General features: G+C 33.3%; 2 protein-coding genes across 7 annotated transcripts in view; both read right to left on the minus strand.

Annotated features, from left to right (window-relative positions):
* The window catches only part of LOC125864477 (actin-depolymerizing factor 10-like), a 616735-nt gene that overhangs the window by 460665 nt on the left and 131954 nt on the right, over positions 1 to 24116 (minus strand). The window lies entirely within an intron of this gene.
* On the minus strand, positions 17588 to 23279 carry LOC125864454 (F-box protein At4g00755-like). Of its 2 annotated transcripts, none has more exons than XM_049544469.1 (6): positions 23186 to 23279; positions 22413 to 22592; positions 18992 to 19408; positions 18683 to 18852; positions 18362 to 18480; positions 17588 to 18008 (listed from the first exon to the last, which is right to left on the minus strand). In XM_049544469.1, the coding sequence occupies exons 2-6, from the start codon at positions 22537 to 22539 to the stop codon at positions 17708 to 17710; spliced, it is 1134 nt and encodes a 377-aa protein (XP_049400426.1). In that variant the 5' UTR covers positions 22540 to 22592; positions 23186 to 23279; the 3' UTR covers positions 17588 to 17707. The 2 variants fall into 2 exon arrangements, with proteins under 2 accessions (XP_049400426.1, XP_049400425.1); XM_049544468.1 differs by lacking the exon at positions 23186 to 23279 and adding an exon at positions 22730 to 22994.

The following is a 24116-nucleotide window of genomic DNA, read 5'->3' on the forward strand; positions in this document are numbered from 1 at the left end:
CACTCCTCTGCCACGTGGCGTCACGTGGCTCTGCCACGTCACCGCCGCGTCAAAATTCTACAACCCTTCAAACTTAAATTTCGATGTTTCGGACTCGTTCGAAGTCGAAAAAATACAAACCTTATATGGAATCTGATTGGAAATGATATTTCGGACTCAACGGTGAAGGCGGAATTTCCATTTGGAGCTCTCTTCGATGAAAAGTGGGTCCCACACCCAGTATCGTTTTGAGCCAGATTCCACAATTGCCATCTAAAGCCTCGGGAAGTGAACAAAGGGTCGTTCTCGACCAAAATCGATCTTCCGAAGCTAACCTAGCTGTCAGAATTTTCATCTGAGCACGACTTCCAAGAAGGTTGACCAAAGTCAACTTTTCAAGTCATTGCATTATTCTTAGTACTATTGGGTTTTCATATGTTAGAATTTAATTGTGTTGATAATTTTAGTTGAGAATGTTCTTCCCTTGTGTCTACTGTTATGAAGTATTATGATATTAACATAAATATTTTAGCGGGTATTTCTATCTATAAATGACGAATCGACCTTAATGCAAATTTAGTTATTGCCCTTTTCTTTTACCAATTCTAATATGCTCTTCTATAATATTTCCAATTTAAATTTTGCACTATGGTTCAAGGTCATACAAGCCTCGATTTATTTCCGATTTTTCCTTTCATGGTCTACTGCTTTTGGCTACCCAGATTTTACCTTTGCATCCATGATCAGCTTATCTTAATAAATTGTACATAACAAGGCATATTAGTTTGTAGTTTGTCGTTATCATGATTGTAGATCAGGTCATGTTCAAGTGTAAATTTTTGCACGAAAGGGTGAATCTATTTATCTTGGTGTTGAGAATTTACAGCAGCTTCCCTTTCTCTGTCTATTAGCAATGGTTAAAAGCTTGCTTGTTAATCTCTTGTTGATTAGGTTTATTATGGAAACTATAGAATAAAGACAAGAACAAGGAATAAAAATGTTGTTTGCTACGGATTAGTGGAAGGTAGCTCCGTCCTAATCAATTTGATCTATGGAACCATTGACAGGTTGATGTTGGCTAGGTTATTTTGCTTTTACTGTGTTGTTAGCATTTATATATAACTAGTATAAAAGCATGTTGACCTAGTAAGCTGGACATAGGATATTGGTCTAGTTGTTTTCACTATGAAATTACTCCAAAGCCCCTTTTCTGTTTACATGATATTAATTAACATGTGTGCTAGTTGAGTGTCATTATTTTTGTGCTAATGAGTGTTTGCTAACACTCCGGAAGGCCAGATTTCTTGTTTTCATAGAAATTTTCAATTTTGATCCCTTAACATGTGACATGAATTGTTATTATCATTTTGTTGCATGTGATACCATCCGAGTCTTCTTGGACTTCATCATTCCCTCCCTTCCTATGATTTGTTAGCACTCATTTGGCTTAATTTCCAATTACCTATATATGCTTAATTCCCTGGAAATGGTATCCATGACCAAATGGTTCTTAAAATAGTAGCATGAAACAATTATTTGTTAATTGTTTGGTCTCATGTGATTATGTTCATATTAGAGTATTGTAATCTTATTTGAAGAGTATGACTATGGCTCTAGTTAAATATGTTAATCTATCTTAAGGCCTTGTGCTAGTTTTTAATAATTTGCCTTAGCCTTTGCTTCTGAAAACAAAAGAGTCGATATTTTGTCTTAGCTTAGTTGTGTTCCTTTCATGCCATAGCTACTGTTTTCCATCCAATCTCGATTTTAGCGTCTTTTTTAGAGCAAGGTCGATCATGCGGTTTCATCTTATATTGGTTAGCATGAGCATAATATTCATTTGTCCAAGCTTTTAATTCTCATTGCGTTGCTACCGAAAATTGCCAGCATTGTGAGATTGGTTTGTATTTTGCTGTTATATGTCCCTCTTTTGTCTTAACTTGATTTTTGTACCGATACGCTAGTTAGCTTGGGTTTATGTTCATTTCTTTTCAATAAAAAGTATTTAATTTGCTTTGTTATTGATGACCTGATGTATATTTCATTTTGTTTAAACACTGTTTTCAACTCATTCGTCACTATTTAGCATAACTTAATTTGATCAAGTCCATGTTATGATTCATGCCCCACTGCCTCAATTGTATGCCATGGTTGCTATATACATATATATGTTTCCAGCACCTATAATTGTTCTTAAATCAATACATGCTTAACTTGTTACTTACAGATGCTTAATGTAATATATTAATGCATGTATTATAGTTCATTAGATGCTTCTTGTAATGCGTCTCTCACCATAGCCGTGAATAATTATGAATTGTGTAAATTACCATTCTAATTCTTATCGTTTTATTTTTCCTGCATGAATCTCTTGTTCTGAGTCCAATTTGGAACTCTCTTCTTCACTCCTTGCATCCCGAGCTGGGTTGAAACCCATCACTCCTTTTTTCTATCGAATCGACTGTCATCATGTTCGAGTTTTGAAAGCGGATGAACAGGGGTACAATGCTGTAGTCGAAACACAAGCCTCCAAAAGTCCTAAGATGGACAATATACATTTAATAGGTTGTATACATGCCGTATACAACTGATATATAACTAAAAATGCGAAAATACAGAGTTAAGGTAAAATACAGAAGTTCGGGAGCAGGAGATACATGGAAAGAGTTGATATACATGTTGATATACACTGATATACAACCGGTGTATACAAAAAGAAGATTGGTTTAAAGGCCGAAGTTAGCAGCGAAATTGGCCCAAAAAGGGCCCAATTTCATTATCTCTTTTACTCTTCTAATTGTTTGATTATGTTTTGGCTAATCTTATTTAACTCTAACTTTAAATAACTTAATTAGATTCCCCGAAAAGACGAGTCATTTTCTTTGTGTTGGTTTATTTTTACTACATTTCACTTGTTGTGTTCACTTATTTTATTAATCAAATATTGGTCGAATTTTGTATTTTAATTAAGTTAAATCTTTGTTCTTAAAAAGATATGTCTTAAGGCCTCTTCACTTGATCACATTTTATTTTAAAGTGGTTTTAAGTTAAAGTATTTTTCTCAAATGAACTAAAAAATGTTCTCTTTCTACTTGGTCATTTTCTCAAAAAGGTTAGTCAAAACTTTAATTCTTCAATTAATTTAAAATGGCTCTATGCTTAAATTAACCAATTTGGTTTAAATTATTATTAAAATAGTTCATCAAATAAATTCTAATTAATCTAATTTTATTAATATTCTAATCTTGTATTTCGAGTCAAATGTTTCATTTTGAATCCTTTCTCTAAAAAATAAAAATAAAATGTGTCATTTATTTAATTATTTTCTCAAAGTTAATCAAATATTAAATTATTATTTTTTATGTTAAATCAATTTCTAAAAATAGTCAAAAAATATATTTTAGTCAAGTCGCAGGTCAACCGCTTGTTAGCAGACACTTAGAATGCTTAAACCCTTCTCGAAGTGTAAATTGAACCCCGAACCCTCTTTGGTATTTTCAAATTATTTTTTCTGTTTAAATCTTTGAAAATTATAAGTTTTCTTAATTTCTTTAAAAAATTAAGTGGTGACTCTTTTCTAAGTATTTTTCTCAAATTGTTTTATACTTAGAACATATCAAAAAAGTGATTTTTCTGAAGGATAGTAAAATCACGGCATAACACACACCACAATCACAATCACAAGTATATCCTCAAGATCATACATTTAAGTCGTGATTTCATTGTAACCATCATTCATCTATCTTATTTACAACAAGTATGATCAATAATGCAACATTCATATACATACATGTATCATAATGAAGCAAGAACAAATATACATCACACAATCATAGAATCACAACCATCACCTACATCGAATCCAAGCTTGAATCTCCAAGGCACTTGAATCTTCCTTTTCCGGATTCTTCCCGCTTGTTCGTGGTCTAAAACATACAATTAACGCAATGATCAATAAACGAGACTTAATTACCCGAATTATAATCAACATTATCAACCTTAGGCCAACCCAAGATCCCAATACCCAAATTAAGGTTTCTTCCACCATAGAATCTATAACAAACACACCCCCCCCCCCCCCGCCCCATCAATATTCACCTATTCTATTATGTTCTACGGATCAAAAAATGGATTCGGGGAGTGAAAAGTTTACCTTTAGCCTCAAGAATGGTGAAAAATGAGTAGGAGTCGCCTGTGGTTCGTTCCTTAGCTCTCAAAGTCAAAAAGTGCAGAATAAAGACGTTTTGGGGTTTATTTACGACCTTAAGTCACGTCGAACCCGCCACAGCGGCCCTCACCCTGATGCAGCGACCCTGCCTTGGCGGAAGAAATCTCGCCCCAGCGACTTGCACGAAACCAGTGAGCTATTTTAATAATTGAGAAAATGCATAAGTACCCCCCCCCCAGCCTATGCCCGAAATCCCAGAGACACACATAACCTTTACTAAGGTCCTATTACCCCCCTGAACTTAATTTATCTATAATATTCTACCCCTTTTGTCCTACGTGGCACTATATTGTGGGCCCAGCGCATGTTGACAATTTTTTCAAGGATAGTACCACGTAGACCAAAAAAGGGTAGAATATTATAGATAAATTAAGTTCAGGGGGGTAATAGGACCTTAGTAAAGGTTATGTGTGTCTCTGGGATTTCGGGCATAGGCTGGGGCGGGGGGGGGGGGTACTTATGCATTTTCCCTTAATAATTCCAAGAATTTCACAACACACCCTTACCCAACGCCGCTCAAAAAAATATCATTCACGCTAAGATCAATTTCGAGAATTCTATTCACCCTAATTCAATTCCGTAAAGTCGTACAGATTCCTTAACGACTTATCTAACTACTCATGTAATCAAATTCATAAATAAGTCACCCGATTGCTACCAGATTTCCCTACACCTTATTGGCTCCGTTTTCATCCAAATCTGGACTAGGTTAGAAAATTCCAAGTTACTACCAAAATGTTTTTTTACCCCAATTCTTTCTCCATTGGCTTTTCCCTAACGACGGAATCAAGTCGTTACAATAAATACCAATTTACCCATCACTCGTCCCCGAGTGATCAACTAGGAAAGACTGGTTAAAGTAAGGGTAGAGTAGTACCTAAATTGCTGAACAACTGGGGATACTTGTCTCGCATGTCCTTAGCTTCCGGACATCGCGATCAAGAATTTCAATCGGTTCTTCCTCAAATAGAAAGTTTTGTTTAACAAAATTGAATCTCACTTTATGATATAATCTCTGTCCCCAAACCAACCAATTGAATACCTACATCTCCTTCCATACAATGCCTCAACGAAGTCATCACAATACTCGAGTGATAATTATTGTTGTATGTACACTTAACTAACAACAAAGTTATTCTCAATAACCACCAAAGTTGATAGTACACATGTCTGCAACATGTTATCAAGGACTTCCACACAAACATCAGGACGAATCCTTTCTCACATAACCATGATAAAATTCTAAATCAATACTCGCTACAATTATAGGTGGACCTGAACCAACCAACACACACTCATAATACTCAAACAATCATAGTTTTTATCATCATCTCCTTCTCACAACATAAATTTCCATGAGCTTAAGTTATAACAAATTTGATCTTTAGAAATCAGATACTCATCGAAGTATATGTCCAAGCATACAATCCCTCCAACAACACTATCGAAATGCTAGATTTAGTAATTATTGATTACCTCTTAAGAACAGTAGAATTGGACCCAATGATCCCCACATTCAACCACACATAATCGATACATGACCTCGACGACAAGATGAACATTAAGATTGTCGGACAACCACAAAATTGCATGGTAGCTCCTCTAGAAATTCTCATAAGAAAGGTGGTACATGTAGAACCACTAATTAATTTAACAAATCCAAGACAACACCAAATATGTCATTTGGAATAACCAAATCTTCCCAATCTTCCCACTCCATCAAGGGAACATCACAGGATTGGCACCCCTGATCCACCACTAGGGATCCACCCACAAAAGTGAAAACACACTAGAGTATAGCTAGTGAATCATACTCACAACACTAACAACCATCATAAACACTCCGACCTTTTACCTTATTATAAACCAACACTTGTAAAAAAAATGAAACCTTTCTTAGGTACTTAACAATTAATAGTAGTAAACTTACCACTCACCCCAGGAGTAAGTCCTTTAAAATGATCAATACCGAATACAATTGATCATTTATCACCTTGCCAATTCGTACCTTGACAAAATACATCACCACGAATAGACTCACAATGAAAAATCTAAATTATAATTTCCACCATATAACACAATCCCTTTCTCTATCAACATTAGCTTGTACCTTGAAGATTTTTATGAATTCATGGATCTCTGTTTATCATTGATCGCATCTCCATCGATCTTACCATATATTTCACTAAAATTTCAATCGAAGCACTTGTCATCACACTCAAGCTAATGTCCGCACACTCTTTTCTCAAGTCTTTTTCGATAGTTTTTGACCAATATGAAGGACTTGTGACACTATTACCATAGTCACAACAAAACGAATGAAATCACATGCCTCTGAACCTAATTATCTACCCCTCTGAAGATATCTCTTTAGCCTTTGCAATCAATTAAAATAGTCTTGCTCTAGCCTCTCTCTAAAGGTTGTACTACATCCCACTATTTTTCTTCATCATGACCCTAGCTCTTTTAAATTCTATTCGACAGGTGTCCCACCATCTCTTAAAACTTTCCATACAACCACGTTACTTACCAAAAATTAGAAAGCCACAACATTAGATACTCGCAAGTCTTAATTATTGTACAACTTTCGCTTAACCAACAATCTTATTATATATTTGCATCCGTCACAATCTATCATGAACTCTTATTACCATTACGCTCAGTCAGCCTTGACTATCACTACGAAGTCAACCTCTTCATCAACACGACGTCTCAAACTTAGGTAAATTCATCAAATTCAAAGGACTAACCCAATTTTATACACATTTACTTACTAAATTGTTCAATTACCTTCAACCAAGTATACTCAATGGGACTTTCTTTATCCATAAGCTTGTCATTTCGATATCAATCCATCCATTTATGGCTTAAGATAAAATCACTAGTCCTCATATTACCCTCCTTCTTCTTAACAAACAAGACATGAGCACCTCACAGGGAAGCACTAGGACAGATGAAACCTTTATCAAGAAACCCTTGGATTTGAGCTTTAAGCTCTCTCAATTCTGACACCACCGTAATAGACTCAATAGATGGGGATTCGACCTCAACATCCCGAATATGAGCCAATTACGCCAAACAATCCTGCCCCACCAGTTTCCTAGCCCGAATGGAGGATATGATGGCTTAGGCTTGTACACCCTTTCTCACTCTAATCTTTTCCTACCGGGGATCTCTAGAGTTACCTACTTAGTATTACAATTAAGTCTGGTATAATAGGGGGACAACCAAGTCATGCCTAAGATTATATCAAGTCAGTCATATATAGCATAACCAAATCAACCCAAATCTAAAAATCCTTAACCACAACAGGACTACATGATACACATGGGTGACTATGATTGACTCTTTAACTGGGGTAGAAACATGGATGGGGGCATCAAGTTTATCACAAACCACATCAAATCCCAAGACAATTAAACTAACACACACGAATAAGTAGAACCCGAATCAAACAAAATAATAGCCATCCGGGCACAGATAAGAGTAGCTCTTGTGACCACTGCGTCACACCCTCAAACTCGGTCTTATCTGGAAAAACATAAAACTGAGTCATATCTTCTTAACGGGCAATCTCCTTGCCTGGATGCACTACTCCTCTACCTGTATTACCATTTCTCCGACCTCCACAGCCTCGCTGATTTCCTCATCATATACCCAGATTCTCCACAATTTTAACACACCTTATAACTTACATTCGATTGTTGAACACTAAATTAGATCGTGGGGGTTAGTTCGAGTAAGATTCTAAGTCCATAATTGTGTCTAGGGAAAACATGGGAGACAGGGCTGAGATTTTGTATCTCCCTGTCCCGCTCTGGCGGGAGAAATCCTGCACTGGCGGCCTCGCCTTGGCGGGAAAATCTCCGCCCAACGGCCATAACTAAAACAGAATCCATGCCAATAATTTTTCTAGGGTTCTTTCTTTCCTAATTTCCCCCAAAGGTTCCCAGCTATAACACATGCATTTTTAGAGTACTCAATCCCCTTAGCTAGGATAATTGTTGCCTACCCCGAGTCAACCCAACGATACATATTCCAAAATCCCTTTATGTTACTTCAACACTACAACATCCTCGTCCCCAGGATATACCCAGACTCTCACACGGTTATCAGTAGGTCCCAATGCACGTCCAGATTTCTCTCTTACGAACCACATAATCTCATGATGACTTTCTTTTCACAACAAGTTTCATGACACTCGAGCAGTTACAACTTGCAGACAAGTCCAAATTCTTTAATTAGTTCGTTCCATAGACGACCATTATTGATAATCTATGCCTTATAGGCCCCCTAAGGCCAGATACCAATTGGAACCTTCTCAGTTCCAATTAACTTGCTTGTGTCCCTTCAATCGGGACTACGTCATCTAGTTCACTTCGTTGAGATACCAATTGGACTCAACTTATACCACAAGCGACAATAGTAGCTAGAGAGCCCCACAAAACAACTAATTTCAATCATAGAACTTGGTCGAACCCAAATCTTAACCGCCTCAATCTTTAACTGATGGTAACCCATCACCAGACCTTAAATCAATCTTAGAGAAAATCGATGCACCTTGCAATTGGTTAAAAAGGTCATCTATCCGAGGCAATGGATACTTGTTCTGAATGGTGATCCTATTCAACTGTCGGTAGTTTATACACATCCTCTCTTGCTAGTGATGGTGTTACCGCTGTTGTTGCTCTATCTCAAACCATAGAGTGAAGGAGGAAAGATACTAATTTGTATCACCCAGATACCAATTGGATTCAAATAATAGCACGAAGGAGTAGAAATAAGTGAGTTTTTTCCTAAAGTCCTATAGCCTCTCGAAGAAAAGTACAGACGTCTTCGTACCGTCCCGCAAGACTCTACTAAACTTGTTTTGGTACAATGAGGTCAACAAACCTAGGGCTCTGATACCAACTTTGTCACGAACCAGACCATCGTGATTGACACTCACACTAACCCTCCGGTGGGAGAACCATTACTACAACCCAAACTAACAAACTCAACCAAAAACTAAGACATTTAAAGATACATAATTAGTTTTAAATGCAGAAATTATATAGAGCTCCCATAAACACCAAAGGTTTTAAATAAACTAGCCAGACTAATGCGGAAGAACAACCCCTAGAACCCGAAAGTCAATGTACCAAAAGTCTACTTGCGACAAGTCTAAGAGCAAAGGATACAACCCCGACACTAAACAAACACCTTAAACAAATAGTCTGAGTCCGAAAAGAGTGGACTTAAAAATGAAAGATCCATGGCAGCCTGAAAGAACTGGTTCACCCTTGAATCCGGTCACGTTCAATAGTCATTAAGCTGAAGTCTATCAATAGACGCTTGAAGATGCCCTGTACTCAACAAAGAACAAGCAAGTGCAGTATCAGTACACAACCACACACAACCACAATATACTGGTAGGATCACGTGACTATCCCAATAAGTGTAACATATATTAGTCAATACAACAATATAATCACATACACATATCGAACATATAAAATATCAACATATACGAACAATGAACAACTTCATGAATCTCGCATATCACAGTTATATCAATTTAGAGCAACATATTATTTTCCAATATCAATTATCATTAGTTATGAACGAACTCATAACAAGTAGATACACAACACAATTCAATGGTCCTCTCACGGAACCCAATTCAATGGTCCTCTCATGGAACCCACACCCAAACTGTTAGCATATCGAAACGTGGTATTCGATCCAATGTTTATGCCGGAACGTGGCAACCAATCTCATATTTATGCCGAAACGTGGTAACTGATCAAAGTTAGTTATGCCGGAACGTGGCAACCGATTCATTCAACACACCATAATTACAATCACAAGTATATCCTTAAGATCATCTATTTAAGTCATGCTTTCATTGTAACCATCATTCATCTATCTCATTTACAACAAGTGTGATCAATAATGCAACATTCATATACATACATGTATCATAATGAAGAAAGAACAAATATACATCACACAATCATAGAATCACAATCATCACCTACGTCGAATCCAAGCTTGAATCCTCTAAGGCACTTGAATCTTTCCTTTTCGAATTCTTTCCGCTTGTTCATGGTCTAAAACATACAATTAACGCAAGGATCAATAAACGAGACCTAATTACCCGAATTATAATCAGCATTATCAACCCTAGGCCAACCCAAGATCCCAATACCCAAATTAGGGTATCTTCCACCATAGAATCTATAACAAACCCTCCCTTATCAATATTCACCCATTCTATTATGTTCTACGGATCGAAAAATGGATTCGGGGAGTGAAAAGCTTGCATTTAGCCTCAAGAATGGTGAAAAACGAGTAAGAGTCGCCTAGGGTTCATTCCTTAGCTCTCAAAGTCGAAAAATGCAGAATAAAGACATTTTGGGGTTTATTTACGACCTTAAGTCCCGTCAACCCGCCACAGCGACCCTCATCCCGCTGTAGCGGCCCCGCCCTGGCGGCAGAAATTCCGCCCCAGCGGCTTGCTCGGAACCAGTGAGCTATTTTAATAATTCCAAGACCCCTATTTCACAACACACCCTTACCCAACAACGCTAAAAAAATATCGTTCACTCTAAGATCAATTTCGGGAGTTCTATTCACCCGAATTCAATTATGTAAAGTCGTACGGATTCCTTAACAACTTATCTAACTACTCATATAATCAAATTCATAAATAAGTCACCCGATTGCTACCATATTTTCCTACACCTTACTGGCTCCGTTTTCATCCAAATCTGGATTAAGTTAGGAAATTCCAAGTTACTATCAAAAAGTTTTTTGATCCCAATTCTTTCCCCATTGGCTTTTCCCTAACGACGGAATCAGATCGTTACAATAAAATTCAATGTAGCATTGTCGTCTTTTTACTTTACATTATTTTTTATTTTATTTTTACTTTTGTACTAATTTTTGCACCTTTCTGTAATAGTTAAGTACATGAATTTTCTAAACATTTGAGACTACATATAAAAAGAAAAAAGTATAAACATGTTGTTTTAAAAAGATAAATGACTATCAAACAACGAAGAAGACATAACAATAAATATTTATCAAAGACTTTTATGGGTCTAGTTGTGAAAATATTCTGCGGAATTTAACATGTTTGCCCTCAAAACAATTAATTATAAATATAATAGGGGATTAACTTTATTATATTTATATCCTAAAGATAGAAGAAATGAAGAATACAAAAGTATAGTAATCAATTACAAAGTTATATTTAAAAACTCAAAAAGATGGAGATATGAAAAATAAAAATTCACTTACAACTTCATATTGGAGAATATTCATCTTGTAACTTCAATCATATACATTTTAAAAATGAAATTACAAATACAAAGGAAAAAATATCACGTGAGCAAGCTTAGCATAAGGCTACCAACGAAAATAGAAAAATTCTAAGACAGTCTCTTTTTATTGATAATGCAAATTATAGTAATAAACATTCAACCTTTGACCATAAAAAAAGAGTTAAAAATCTTGGAAGCCAAGTTAACAGTAATCTCGACAAATAAGTAAAAAAACCAAATACATCAAACTTCGATATTCTAGTAATTGAAGTGTTATTCATCCCTATAATCACATTATACCTTATAATTTTGACACAAATCGTCTTGTCTTGAAATTTTCTTCACTTGATCAAAGCTTCTCTAGTCTTCCACAAACAAAAATTGTATCACATATAAATCTTTGTATGTAAATACTATTGAAAGATTTGTATTTATAGAAAAAATATAGCTTTGGAATATGAAGATTCACTTACAAAGTTGAAAGGTCAAGTGTTGCAACAAATTAAAGACAAATATTAATTAAGAACATAAACTAATTTGAAAGATGAAATATGTACATGTATTTATTTAATTTACATACTTCAAATACAACTATTTGACTTTTCCGAGGCATGACATACTAATTACTCCCTCCGTCCCTTTTTAGTTGTCCACTTTAGAAATGGCACACAGATTAAGGCAACAATGATTAGCACAGTGAAGTTACAATTTTACCCTTATGACAACTTTTCACTTCAAAATTACAACAACTTATTTGAATTCAAGTGAAATAAATTGGAGGGAAACAACATACACTTTTTCAATTTTCAAGAAGTGTAAATAAGGGTATAATAGGAAAAAATTTGTTGTCCTTTCTTGATTTGTCAAAATGGACAACTAAATAGGGACAACTAAAAAAGGAAATATGGACAAGTAAATAGGGACGGAGGGAGTACCTAAGTGAACTTGATTTAGATTTCAAAAGATACAATTTCCAAATACTACTATATTAAGATATTTAAATTAACTAAGAGAAGTGGAAAAGGCTTAGTAAATTTTCATTCAGAATAAATGTAATACTTTCTTATGATTATTTTTATTTTTTAAGTTTTGACTTAATATCTCCTCATTTTTAAAATTTATAATAATAATAATAATAATAATATAATATAATATAATATAATATAATATAACATAATATAAGGAGATAAGCTGAAAAGTGAAAAGGTTACCAGTAGTGAATAGAATAAGAAAAAATTGATAAAGAAGATAAAAAGACTACATGTATAAGAGGTTTTTAATTAAGTAGTAGGCTAACATTAAAACATATAAATTATTATATTTAATAGGAGGAATTTACTTTATAATAAATGATTATTATTTTTTAAATAATTAAGTATATTTTTATAATATTTTAATTTGGTGTTGGGATAAAATGATATTTCAACTTTTAACTTTGTAGCTTCCCACTTTTAGTATAATATGATATGATTACTCTATCCGTTCCAAAATAATTGAAATGTTGATGCATTTTTCATATTTCAATTGGATTAATTGTTTATTCTTCAAGATTAATTTCCGAATATTCTTTCACTTTTATCCTTCAATTATATTTACACTATGTGATGAATTCAATTTTTTTTTATTGATTTGATCAATTTTTTGGAAATTTCTTATATTAATGTGACTTAAATTACCATGAATTGACTCTACATAAATTGACAAAGGAAAAGTTTTTTTGACTAGAAAAGTTTGGCCATAATTTAGCCAAAATTGTAAAAGGATATGTTCACACTATAAACTAGTTTCATTTTGGACAATTTTATCCTTTTAGCTTGAAAATTGAATACATTCTTGGGATCTCTATAATCTTCCATTATGTTTCCAATATATTGAAAATAATTAATGACATTAATGATGATTCTATAGTCAATTATGAAAAAAGACTACAAATTTCAACAAAAAAACATTAAGTGATCTCATGCAATCTATAAAAAAAATGTTTTCAAATTATGTTTTACAAAAAACAATAAAAAATGTAACATCAGTAGTAAAAAAAATAAAATTGAATGATATTGTATTCTTGTTGGTTGTATTAGAATAAGAAAAATTTCACGTTATATTACACATTATATTCTTGTTGGTTGTATTATAATAAAAAGATTTACCTAACTAATATTACAGCAGATTATGGCCAAAAGATTAGTGTTAACTAAATTTACTAATTAATTTTTTTATTCAAATATAGTAGTTAAAAAAAAATAGTTGATTGGAATTCGTAGGTCATTTTGGTGACAAATATAATAATGATTCATAATTATCAAATCGACGTAATATAGGGGACAAAATGTGTTTGATTAATACTATTAATGTTTGACTCTCTTTGATTCGACATACATGAACTAAACACGTGATTTCTATAACTATTGATATTTACCGGGTCTACTATCTTTTGAGTTGTCGTTATCTCAATATTTTAAAAATTACATTTAAAATTATTTAAATATATTGTTTAATTTCATTTAAACATAATAATTAAAAAAAATTACTTAATTGGAGGTCATTTTAGTAACAAATATAAGTAATGATTCACAATTTATCAAATCGACGTAATATAGGAAATAAGACTTGTAGGATCAATACTATTAATGTTTGACTCTCTTTGGTTCGACGTGTATGAGCTATACACATGATTTCTATAACTATTGGCATTTACCAGGTCTAATGTGTTTTGAGTTGTTGTTATCCCAATATTTTACAAATTACATTTAAAAATTATTTATATATATAGCTTAATTTTATTGAAACAAAATAATTAAGCAAATTAGATAATTGGAGGTCAATTTAGTAACAAGCATATGTAATGATTCATAATTTATAAAATCGACATAATATAGGAGATAAAACTTATATGATTAATATTAGTAATGTCTAACTCTCTTTGGTTTGACAAATATGAACTATATGCATGATTTCTATAACTATTGACATTTACCAGGTCTAATATGTTTTGAGTTGTCGTTATTGTATAAATTACATTTAAAAATTATTTATTTATATAGTTTAATTTTATTTAAACATAATAATTAAGCAAATTACATAGTTGGAGGTCAGTTTAGTAACAAGCATAAGTAATGATTCATAATTTATCAAATCGACATAATATAGGAGATAAAACTTATATAATTAATAGTATATATTTGACTCTCTTTGATTCGACACATATGAACTATATGCATGATTTCTATAACTTTCGACATTTACCGAGTCTAATGTGTTTTGAGGTGTTGTTATCTCAAATTTATAATCATTTTTATAGTTTAAATTTATTCAAACTTAATAATTAAAAAAATTACGTAATTAGAGGTCATTTTAGTAACAAATATAAGTAATGATTCACAACTTATCAAATCGACGTAATATAGGAGAAAATACTTGTATGATTAATAATACTATGTCTGACTCTCTTTGGTTCGACACATATGAACTTTATGCGTTGTTTCTATAATTATCTACATTTTTCAGATCTAATGTATTTTGAGTTGTCGTTATCACAATATTTTACAAATTACATATAAAAAAATTATTTAAATATATAGTTTAATTTTATTTAAACATAATAATTAAAAAATTACTTAATTGAAGGTCATTTTAGTAACAAATATAAGTATTTATTCACAATTTATCAAATCGACGTAATATAGGGAATAAGACTTGTACGATAAATACTATTAATGTCTGACTCTCTTCGATTCGACATATATGAACTATACACATGATTTCTATGACTTATCAACATTTACCAGGTCTAATGTGCTTTGAGTTGTCGTTATCCCAATATTTTATAAATTACATCTAAAAATTATTTCATTATATAATTTAATTTTATTTGAAAATAATAATTAAAAAAAATAGTTAATTGGAGGTCATTTTAGTAACAAAAGTAAGTAATGATTCACAAATTATCAAATCGACATAATATAGGGGATAAAAAGTGATCGAGCGCCTTTGTTCTTTATGCAAGTGTTCTCAATTTATACAATGAGTCAAATAATAAGATCAGGAATAAGAGTATGAAGTAAAAAGCAAAATAGTTTTCATAGTCCCTAGATTTTTATATTACTATTTTTGCCGCTTTATAACATTTTGTATATTTTATTCAAAACCCATGTAATTTTGGAGGTGTAAGTGTATATTTCTTACAGTACATAAAGTGTAAATGTTTATGTTTGAAATATAGAGAGTGCATTTAAAATTGAGTCATATTGCAATAAATAAATAATGTATTAATTATTTATACATAGAGAATTTGACATTAAATCAAACAAATGATGATTTTTTTTGTGCTCTTAAAAAAATGTTTTACATTGATGAAGTTCCATTAGATACATAAAGTAAAATATTTTTTTAGTTTCATTTCATCGGATGAATTTAACCAATTTGAGTGCTTAAATATAATTGTTTATTTTCACCATATTCTTGTTTTTTTTATAAGAAGAGCCAACAGAAAAAAGTCAAGAAGGAGAAGTAATAAATGAAGAAGGAATAAGGCATGGGACCCATAAAATTCATCTTATCAAAATAATAAATGTTCATACTATTTAGAAAATATCAAAAAGTTAATTTTAGTTTGTTGGGAAAAGGCTATAATAGTCTTTTTCACTATTCTCGTTAAATTTTGACCAAATTTTTCTGTCCATTTAGCACTTTCCATTGAAAAATATTATTGTCATCTATACCAAGAACTTTAGCTCCCACACCATTAAATTATCATATCAAATTTGAAAGTGAATTAGGAGCTTTTATGTATTTTGATTCTTCCGACGTTTCTTGTAATTTTAATTCACGTTGTGTATCATTATTTTTATCGGGATCTAAATTCAGGTCTGGAATTGAATATTTATCATTATAAGTGAATTTTTAAGATTTTTTTCATTATTCAAAATAATTGAATTGTTCAAAGTTTAAAATAAATATTTGAATTTTTTTCATATTTGCCCTTTCATTTATTGAAGTTTTATATTTTCTAGGAAATAAATTACACAACTACCTACAAAGTTATATTTATAATTTCACAAATATGTTCTTGAATGATTTTCTTAAAATGTGTGCATTGTCTCATAAATTCAGTTAATATGAAATATAGAAAGTATCACCGTCCAAACAATATTCCCCTATGTTTTTTAAATCGGTAAAAAAAGACTAAACTCATCGGTTGCCCCCTAAAATTGTCACCAAGTTTCATTTAGACACCTCAAATGGGCGATGTTCATTTTAGACATCTTATGTAGGGTCCTTGACATTTTTTTGACAATAAGCAAAAAGCTGAAGGAGAGTGTAATACACTCGTTGATGACGTGACAAACAACCAATTAAATGATTACATGTGTAATTTTAAGTTGAAAATTATTTTAAAACCTGTTTAGCAAATAAAATAAAAATATTATTCTAAAAAAATCAATTCACCCCCCCGCCCCTCCCCGAAGGTAGTTGTATTCTCTACTACACCCAACAATTTTTTTTAATAATCAACTTTTTAAATTGTTTCGGATCTCTTTTCTCTCTCTTTTTAGTATTGTTTTGTGGGAAGAAGAGAGGAGAGGAAGAAAGAAAGAGAATAAATATGAGAATGAGTGTTGGTACTCATTTTTCCGGTAAAAAGGTGGAGGGAGGTGATTGTAGATTTACAAAAGTAATACAATGAAGAAGAAAAATGACTTGAAAACGGATTTGAATAAAAAAAATTGACCTCCATTGAGGAGTTTAAGTTTCAAAAAATGATGGGAGGTGGTAGCTTGAAAAATGGAGAAGAAGAGAATAAATTAAAAAATAGCTAAATTGACCCTTTCACGCTCTATTGTTGACATGTAAGCAAAAAATGTCAAATGACACAACGGAACCCTACATGAGGTGTCTAAAATGAACATCACCGAATTGAGGTGTCTAAGTGAAACTTAGTGCCAACTTTAGAGGGCCACCGATGAATTTGACCCAAAAAAAAAACTGACTGATTTGGAGGGACCAACCAACAACAGAGACGGTGCACCTTTTTTGTGACTCAATTTATTGCTTATTTGCATGTATGCCTGAAATATAAGAAGAAAACTAGGACAAGCAAATTGCAAAGGCAAACAACTCAAGTACACCAGTTTGATAGTTATTTGGTGGAAATTTTAAAGCTAAATACAAGAGATTATCATCCAGGTTCACGCTACTAAAGAATACCAAGTTCATCCATTTCTTCATCGTCGTCATCCCATTCCATGGGTTCATCCCATACCATGGGTTCAATACCCCCATGGTAAGCCTGTAACAGAAACCCCATAACACCTACATGTTCAACCGCTTCTTCCTCTGATGGCATTGGAGATATATTTGAGTCTTCTGAAAAGCTTTGCAACATCCATCGGAAAACCTCCGGGTTGTACTTCAACGCAAACTTGCCTGATGGTTCAAGGATATCTATATCAAATGCAGGGCAGAGAGGACCGCCCATGACTTTCACATGGCTAACGCTGCAAATGTGAATGAAACACCATGTTATCACAACATAAACAACTATTGTGCCTCAATTCCAATCAGTTGAGTTCGGTTATATGAGTCCTCACTGATCATATCGTTAAATTTAAGATCATCACCGACCAATATTATACCAAATAAAAAAAAGGCACTAGAATTGCTCTATATTTTCTGTAACATATAGACAGGACAAAAATATACGACATATAATCACATGAGAGAAATTAGCGTAGATAGAAGCCTCAGCAAAGATCTCTATGCTTATGACACAAGCGCATACATCTTGCCAATGGGTAGAGCAATAGATAAGTCATTGATTTTTCAAGAAAGACGAGAGTGGAAAACTAACCATGTGTAAAACAAGTTGTCTGAATGTTGTCTCTGAACTCTACCCAACAGTTCAATCTGCAGATATCCACCAATGCATAGCACTGGTTGTGGTAGCTTGAACTGTTGCAAGCAGTTTTTCTGCTCATCAATGCTAGAATATGTTATTTCTTTCCATGCAAAATACTATGCTCCTATTGAGGACTCATAGATAAAGTTCAAACTAGTTAAAATAATACATGACACTACTTTGGCAACATATAGTGGGAAATACTTGCCATGACAAAAACAAATTAGAAATGAAACCATCTATGAAAAGAAAAAAAAAGTTATAAAAGATTACCTGTTCCATAGGGTATACTTCTGATGTATACGTCCATATGAACTTGTCATCAGCAGGCTGTTGCTGAGGCATTTGCACGATATCATTTTCGTCTAGTGAATTTTTGGGGTGTCCTAACCGAAATCGAACAGATTTTGCAGAGTATATAGGCTGGCCGAGCTGGTAAAAAGCTGAATAAGATACTACATATTAATCAAGAGGATCAAGTAAAACGTGCAAAAACTTTGAAACTTATATCGAAATAATTGAGGGGCATCTAAGGCCTCTGGGAGATATAACAGAAAGACAGAATAAAGATAAAGCAATCACCTTCAAAAGGTTGTACACTGATTTTACTAATAACACACAGATCAGCTTTCAATTTGTAAATTAATGTCTCAGGGGCATCTGGATCAGCATGTCCTTTACTTGACCAGTATGAATGTCCACCGAGATATCTCCTAGTTGTTAAAGTATTGGCAACACTTTCGGCAGGAAATCTATCTGTACTCGAAGCACTAACTGCATATGCTATGCATTCACTCTGACATGTGTTTAATGTTGTAATAGCATGAAGGAGAGAAGCATAAACATTGTGGTCTCTCTTCATAATATCCCAACTGGAATTGTGAGATCCAACACCATTTGCTTCTGTTGTTATCCAATCTGGTTCAGTTATACGTTCAATCCCAGAAAGCTGAGGAAACCTTCTCAGACATAGTTGCTTGGAAATTCCATTTGTAATCACTGCAAAAAATAAGTCACAATGTTACTAATCTACTTAAAACGAGGCCATTCTTCTCCCAAATGATAATGAACCTCAAATGACTTTTCTGCTTCACCTTAACATTCCCCACTTCCTAGTATTAAAACTGGCATCCCTATATTTTTTCTGAATAAGGGGCCAACTAGCCCCAATTTTTTGTACAGTGATTGTGAAATTCTAAGAAATTTATGTGGCAATATCAAGCTGGAAATCCAGTAAGTTTAACAACTGGCATTCCAATGTATATCCAGGAAATTTTCCAACTTCCAAATAAATTAATTGGGTCGGACAGCAGCTTATAAAAAAATGGTAGGTAGTCCTTAGAATAATAAAGAGCTTGTATATCTTTCTGAATGTTTTGTTTTGTAAAAATCATTTTATAAAACTCTCCCAGGCATGACTATCGAGAATATGACCTAAACCTTTTCTGAACGCACTTTCCCCTATGATGATCCTTCTGATCAATTATAGTTTAACGGGCTTGTTTAACTCATGAGAGACTACAAAGAAGAGGCCTTACAATTTGCTTTAGATGCCTGCATTGTGGACAGGAAGCTGAAAACAATGAGCTTCTTTTTTTGTATTGTGAGACAACTGCAATTAGTGGCACGTGTTCTTATGTAAGCTGGGGTGAATCGGGCAATGCCAAGAAATACTCTGGAAATTTTGAAGAACTGGAGGAGTATTGGAAGACGAGGGTCAGGGGAAGATTGGTGGCAAAGCTAGCTACTTCTCCTTCTCTTATACGACCGACTAATATGGTTGACATTGAATAATTGAAAAATGTGATTATTCAGGAAATACACATTGAATGCTGAGACTGTGCATTCAATTTCTGATAATAAATCCATAAATAAAAATTTGTTGTCATTGTTCAAGAAGAAATGAAACAAAAGATATAATAAGAGTTGGGACAGTTGAGTGTTAAGTATATATTAATAAGAGTATGAAAGATCTAGTGGCCATGATTATCTGTTCACTCTAAAGCGTACAAATGGCTTTTTGAAAAGAGTTAGAAATTGTGGTAATGTTCTTCTAGTGCTTCAATGGGCTTTGGACTTTTTTGTTAGGTATTTATTTGATTCGGAAGATGAAGTATTAGTCAATAATGTGTTCGTAGCCAAAATTTGTGTATAAAGAGAAAAACAGTCCTCTAGGGCAACCCAGAGCGTTGCATAGAAAGGAGCAAGGAGAATCCTATGCTTAAGGAGGAAGAGGAGGAGAAGAAGGAACTAACTTTAGAGGGCAGTTATTACAAGACCACGTGCAACAAGGAAGGCAACACTCAATTAGATCACATCACCAATACTTGAGGATTTTTTATTGTGATCACATCACCAATAGTTCAGAATAAGCAAAAAGACCACGGGGGATCATTACTAGATCAAACTTCTTGACAGAAGATCATCGCACCATATGCAAAAAAAAACCTAATTATATCAGCTAATAGTGTTTGTTAACCAACATTTGTGTTTTCATCCTTTTCTATAGTAAGAGGAAACAAAAAAAAAATTATTCAAGTTGAAGTGACGGCCACAAATTCATACAATTGACGAATAATAAATGATGCATTCTCTACACATTTGGATGCAAGTAAATTATCTAAACATCCTATAGGTTACCCCACTTGACCTCCTCTTCCTCATTATCACCCTTCTTTTTCTTTTTTCTTTTATTTTCTTCGAGGTGGGGGTGTTTTGGGAGGGGAGTTGACAGGGGTTTAATTTATTTATTTTGGACATCTAAATGAACTTACAGGGAATCAAACATTCTTGACAAAGCAATTTATGTAAACGGCAATATGTTTTCATCTCAATTGACCCATTGAATATACAATACCTCCCATCAGTACAGATACAAAGTAACTATGTTCAAGAAGGCTTAGAAAAATGAGAAGAAATTATCATCTTTTTGCTTGCCTCTCGTAGAAATTGAACCCTGGCCTCCTCTAATCCATGTTAGACCATACCCTTTGGGGCAGTATTCTCGATAATGACAAAACTTGTGTGACTGATCATTTGCCCCATGCTCTACCTTAGCAACACACAAGCTGGGAACATAAACAAGTAACTAGAATTTGTGTTGACATCATCACTATTTTCCCAAGCAAGAGAGGAAGATGAATGAATTGATTTACCCATTTGAAGAATGATTTTCTTATGTCTTAGGTAAGAGACACCCACAACATGATGGCCTGATTTCTTTTTAAAACACTACACTTCATAATGTTTTCTCCTTTGCAACTTAATAGAAAGCTCATCTTTTTTATTTTGAGAAAGAGGAGAAAGCTCATATTTTTGGACCATTTACAGTTAGTTTTTTATTAGGTTGGACCAGTTACATTATTGACTGAAGTCTTGGGCAAAATCACCAAGACCATCCCATCATGTAGGTATTGCCACATTCTCATTGATTAGGTTCAAACCTGCTAACACTGGAAACAAGGACAATTATTAACATGGAAACCGCCATTGTACGATTTAGGGTCAAACACATACATATCAATAAAGAAAAAAACCCAAGATATGCAACATAATGTTTGCCTAGGATAGAAAGCAGCTTCTTCTTTTTTTTCTTCACAATTCGAAGTCTGAGCCATTAATCAATACATAATAAGTTATAGCCTCATTGCTAAAAGCAGGTCTAGCTGCAAACAAAGGAAGTGTTGTGAATTGACAATCCTAAAATGGCTTACATCCCCAGCATTAATCTACGATCAATTAAAATGAGGGTAACCCTAAATCGAGAAGATACAAAATGGTCTCGTTTTTGCAGACTATGGCAGTATGGCACTCAGATACCCATAACCACCAATTACGTGAACAAATATATTCAGATAGGAAACAGGTACAGTAGACTGCTTCAGTATTAGAAGGAAATGTGAAACTCAGCAAGATGAGGAGTTATTACTATGAGAAAAGAAATACTTTTTAAATGTCACTGCCAAGAATAACTTTCATCAAGACTTCAGTTTGCATAACTCACCAAAATGATGCCAAAGGCCTGAGACGGAGCCTGCACGGACCACATCTACTGGATCATTCAAACATGCCAGAATATTAACTGACATGTCACTTTGAAGAGACTGTACAAAATCAACCCGAGTCTCCATCCTGATTGACAGCCACTATAAAAGTCAATCCAATCAACGTCAAGTTCCAAATCCTGAATCAGCACCATATATAAATTCACATGACAATCATCAACATTGAAGAAGTGGAAAAGGGAGAACAGGAAAAGATGACAATTATCTACTCCAATCTTTGCCAATTCAAAATAAAAAATAAAAAAAAATAGCAAACCAGGTCCCTAGAAGATCGATCGATCAATCAATCAATCAACTATAACTCTAACCAAATTAAGTTGGCATCAACTACATGAATCCTCTATGTCCATTCTATCAAAAGCCATGGTCATTTCACTTCAAAAGGCAAATCGAGGGTTGTCTAACGGTTCTTAAAACTCACATATATGTTTATATAAACATAAAATCCTCAACAAACTAATTCTACGGAAAAAGGCCTAAATTACCCTACAAGACTACAATTATTAGACATAGAGCACTTTTGCCCTCCGCTATCTTATGGTATCAAAAAAGTTGCTGTCTTCTAAAAATTGGACCACACTATACAGGCTTGTCAACATAAGCAGACAGAGGTGAGAAAAAAAAAATCCAGATACCCATCAAGCAATTGAAAGAACAGAAGAAATCTCAAAATAGTGAGGCTAATCCAAGGAGAGGAGAAGGATGAATTTACCTTTTTCAATGAGAAGCACAGATGAAGAGGAAAACTGAAAAGGGTATTCTGAAGTTTGATCAAAATTTAGCATTCAATCTTTTTTACTTGTGTAACAGTAGGAACCTTTAGCCACACTTTTAATATTTATTTAATATGTCAATATTTTAGTTTGTTATGTATCTGATTTATGTATTTTTTTTATTTGTTTGATTTATAAAAATACAATTATTTAATAACAGAAAGGAGAAAATCTGGGGAAAGAATATTTAAAAAAAGGAACATATCACTTAAAATTTTCATCAGTTACAATTTCAAAAAAATCTCCTTTCTCATTCGATTGAATCAACCGTTTCAATTTCCATTTTTCTTCCTTATCAAGATCTTAATCATGGATGATGAAATTAAGAACATTAAGAAGTGGAACATACATGACTGCCAAATATATATTTCTTTTATTTGTATTACAAAAATATATGGATTGTATCCCAATATAATCTAATCATTACATATGAATATGATTTATGAAAGGATACAATATTTTGGAACAAAAGTGACATACATGGTGGAAATAATACAATCTGTTGAGGAAGGATACAATATTCTAAAAAAAAATAATACAAATTGATTGTGAAAGAAATAGGGATACAAGATTTTGAAAAAAAAATAGCATACATAGTGGGAAAATACAATTTGATTGAGGAAGGATACAATATTCTAAATTAAAAAATATATATAAATTGACTATGAAAAAATATGATACATATATGCTTAAGAAATACAAATTCATTTGGCATACATATTGGAATGACTACAAACTAAAAAAGAAATACAATGTTCTTAATAAAAAATAGGGAAAATGCATAAGTACCCCCCCAGCCTATGTCCGAAATCCCAGAGACACACCTAACCTTTACTAAGGTCCTATTACCCCCCCCCCCCCCGAACTTAT

This window comes from Solanum stenotomum, chromosome 5 (genome assembly GCF_019186545.1).
Source record: "Solanum stenotomum isolate F172 chromosome 5, ASM1918654v1, whole genome shotgun sequence".
Taxonomy (NCBI): domain Eukaryota; kingdom Viridiplantae; phylum Streptophyta; class Magnoliopsida; order Solanales; family Solanaceae; genus Solanum; species Solanum stenotomum.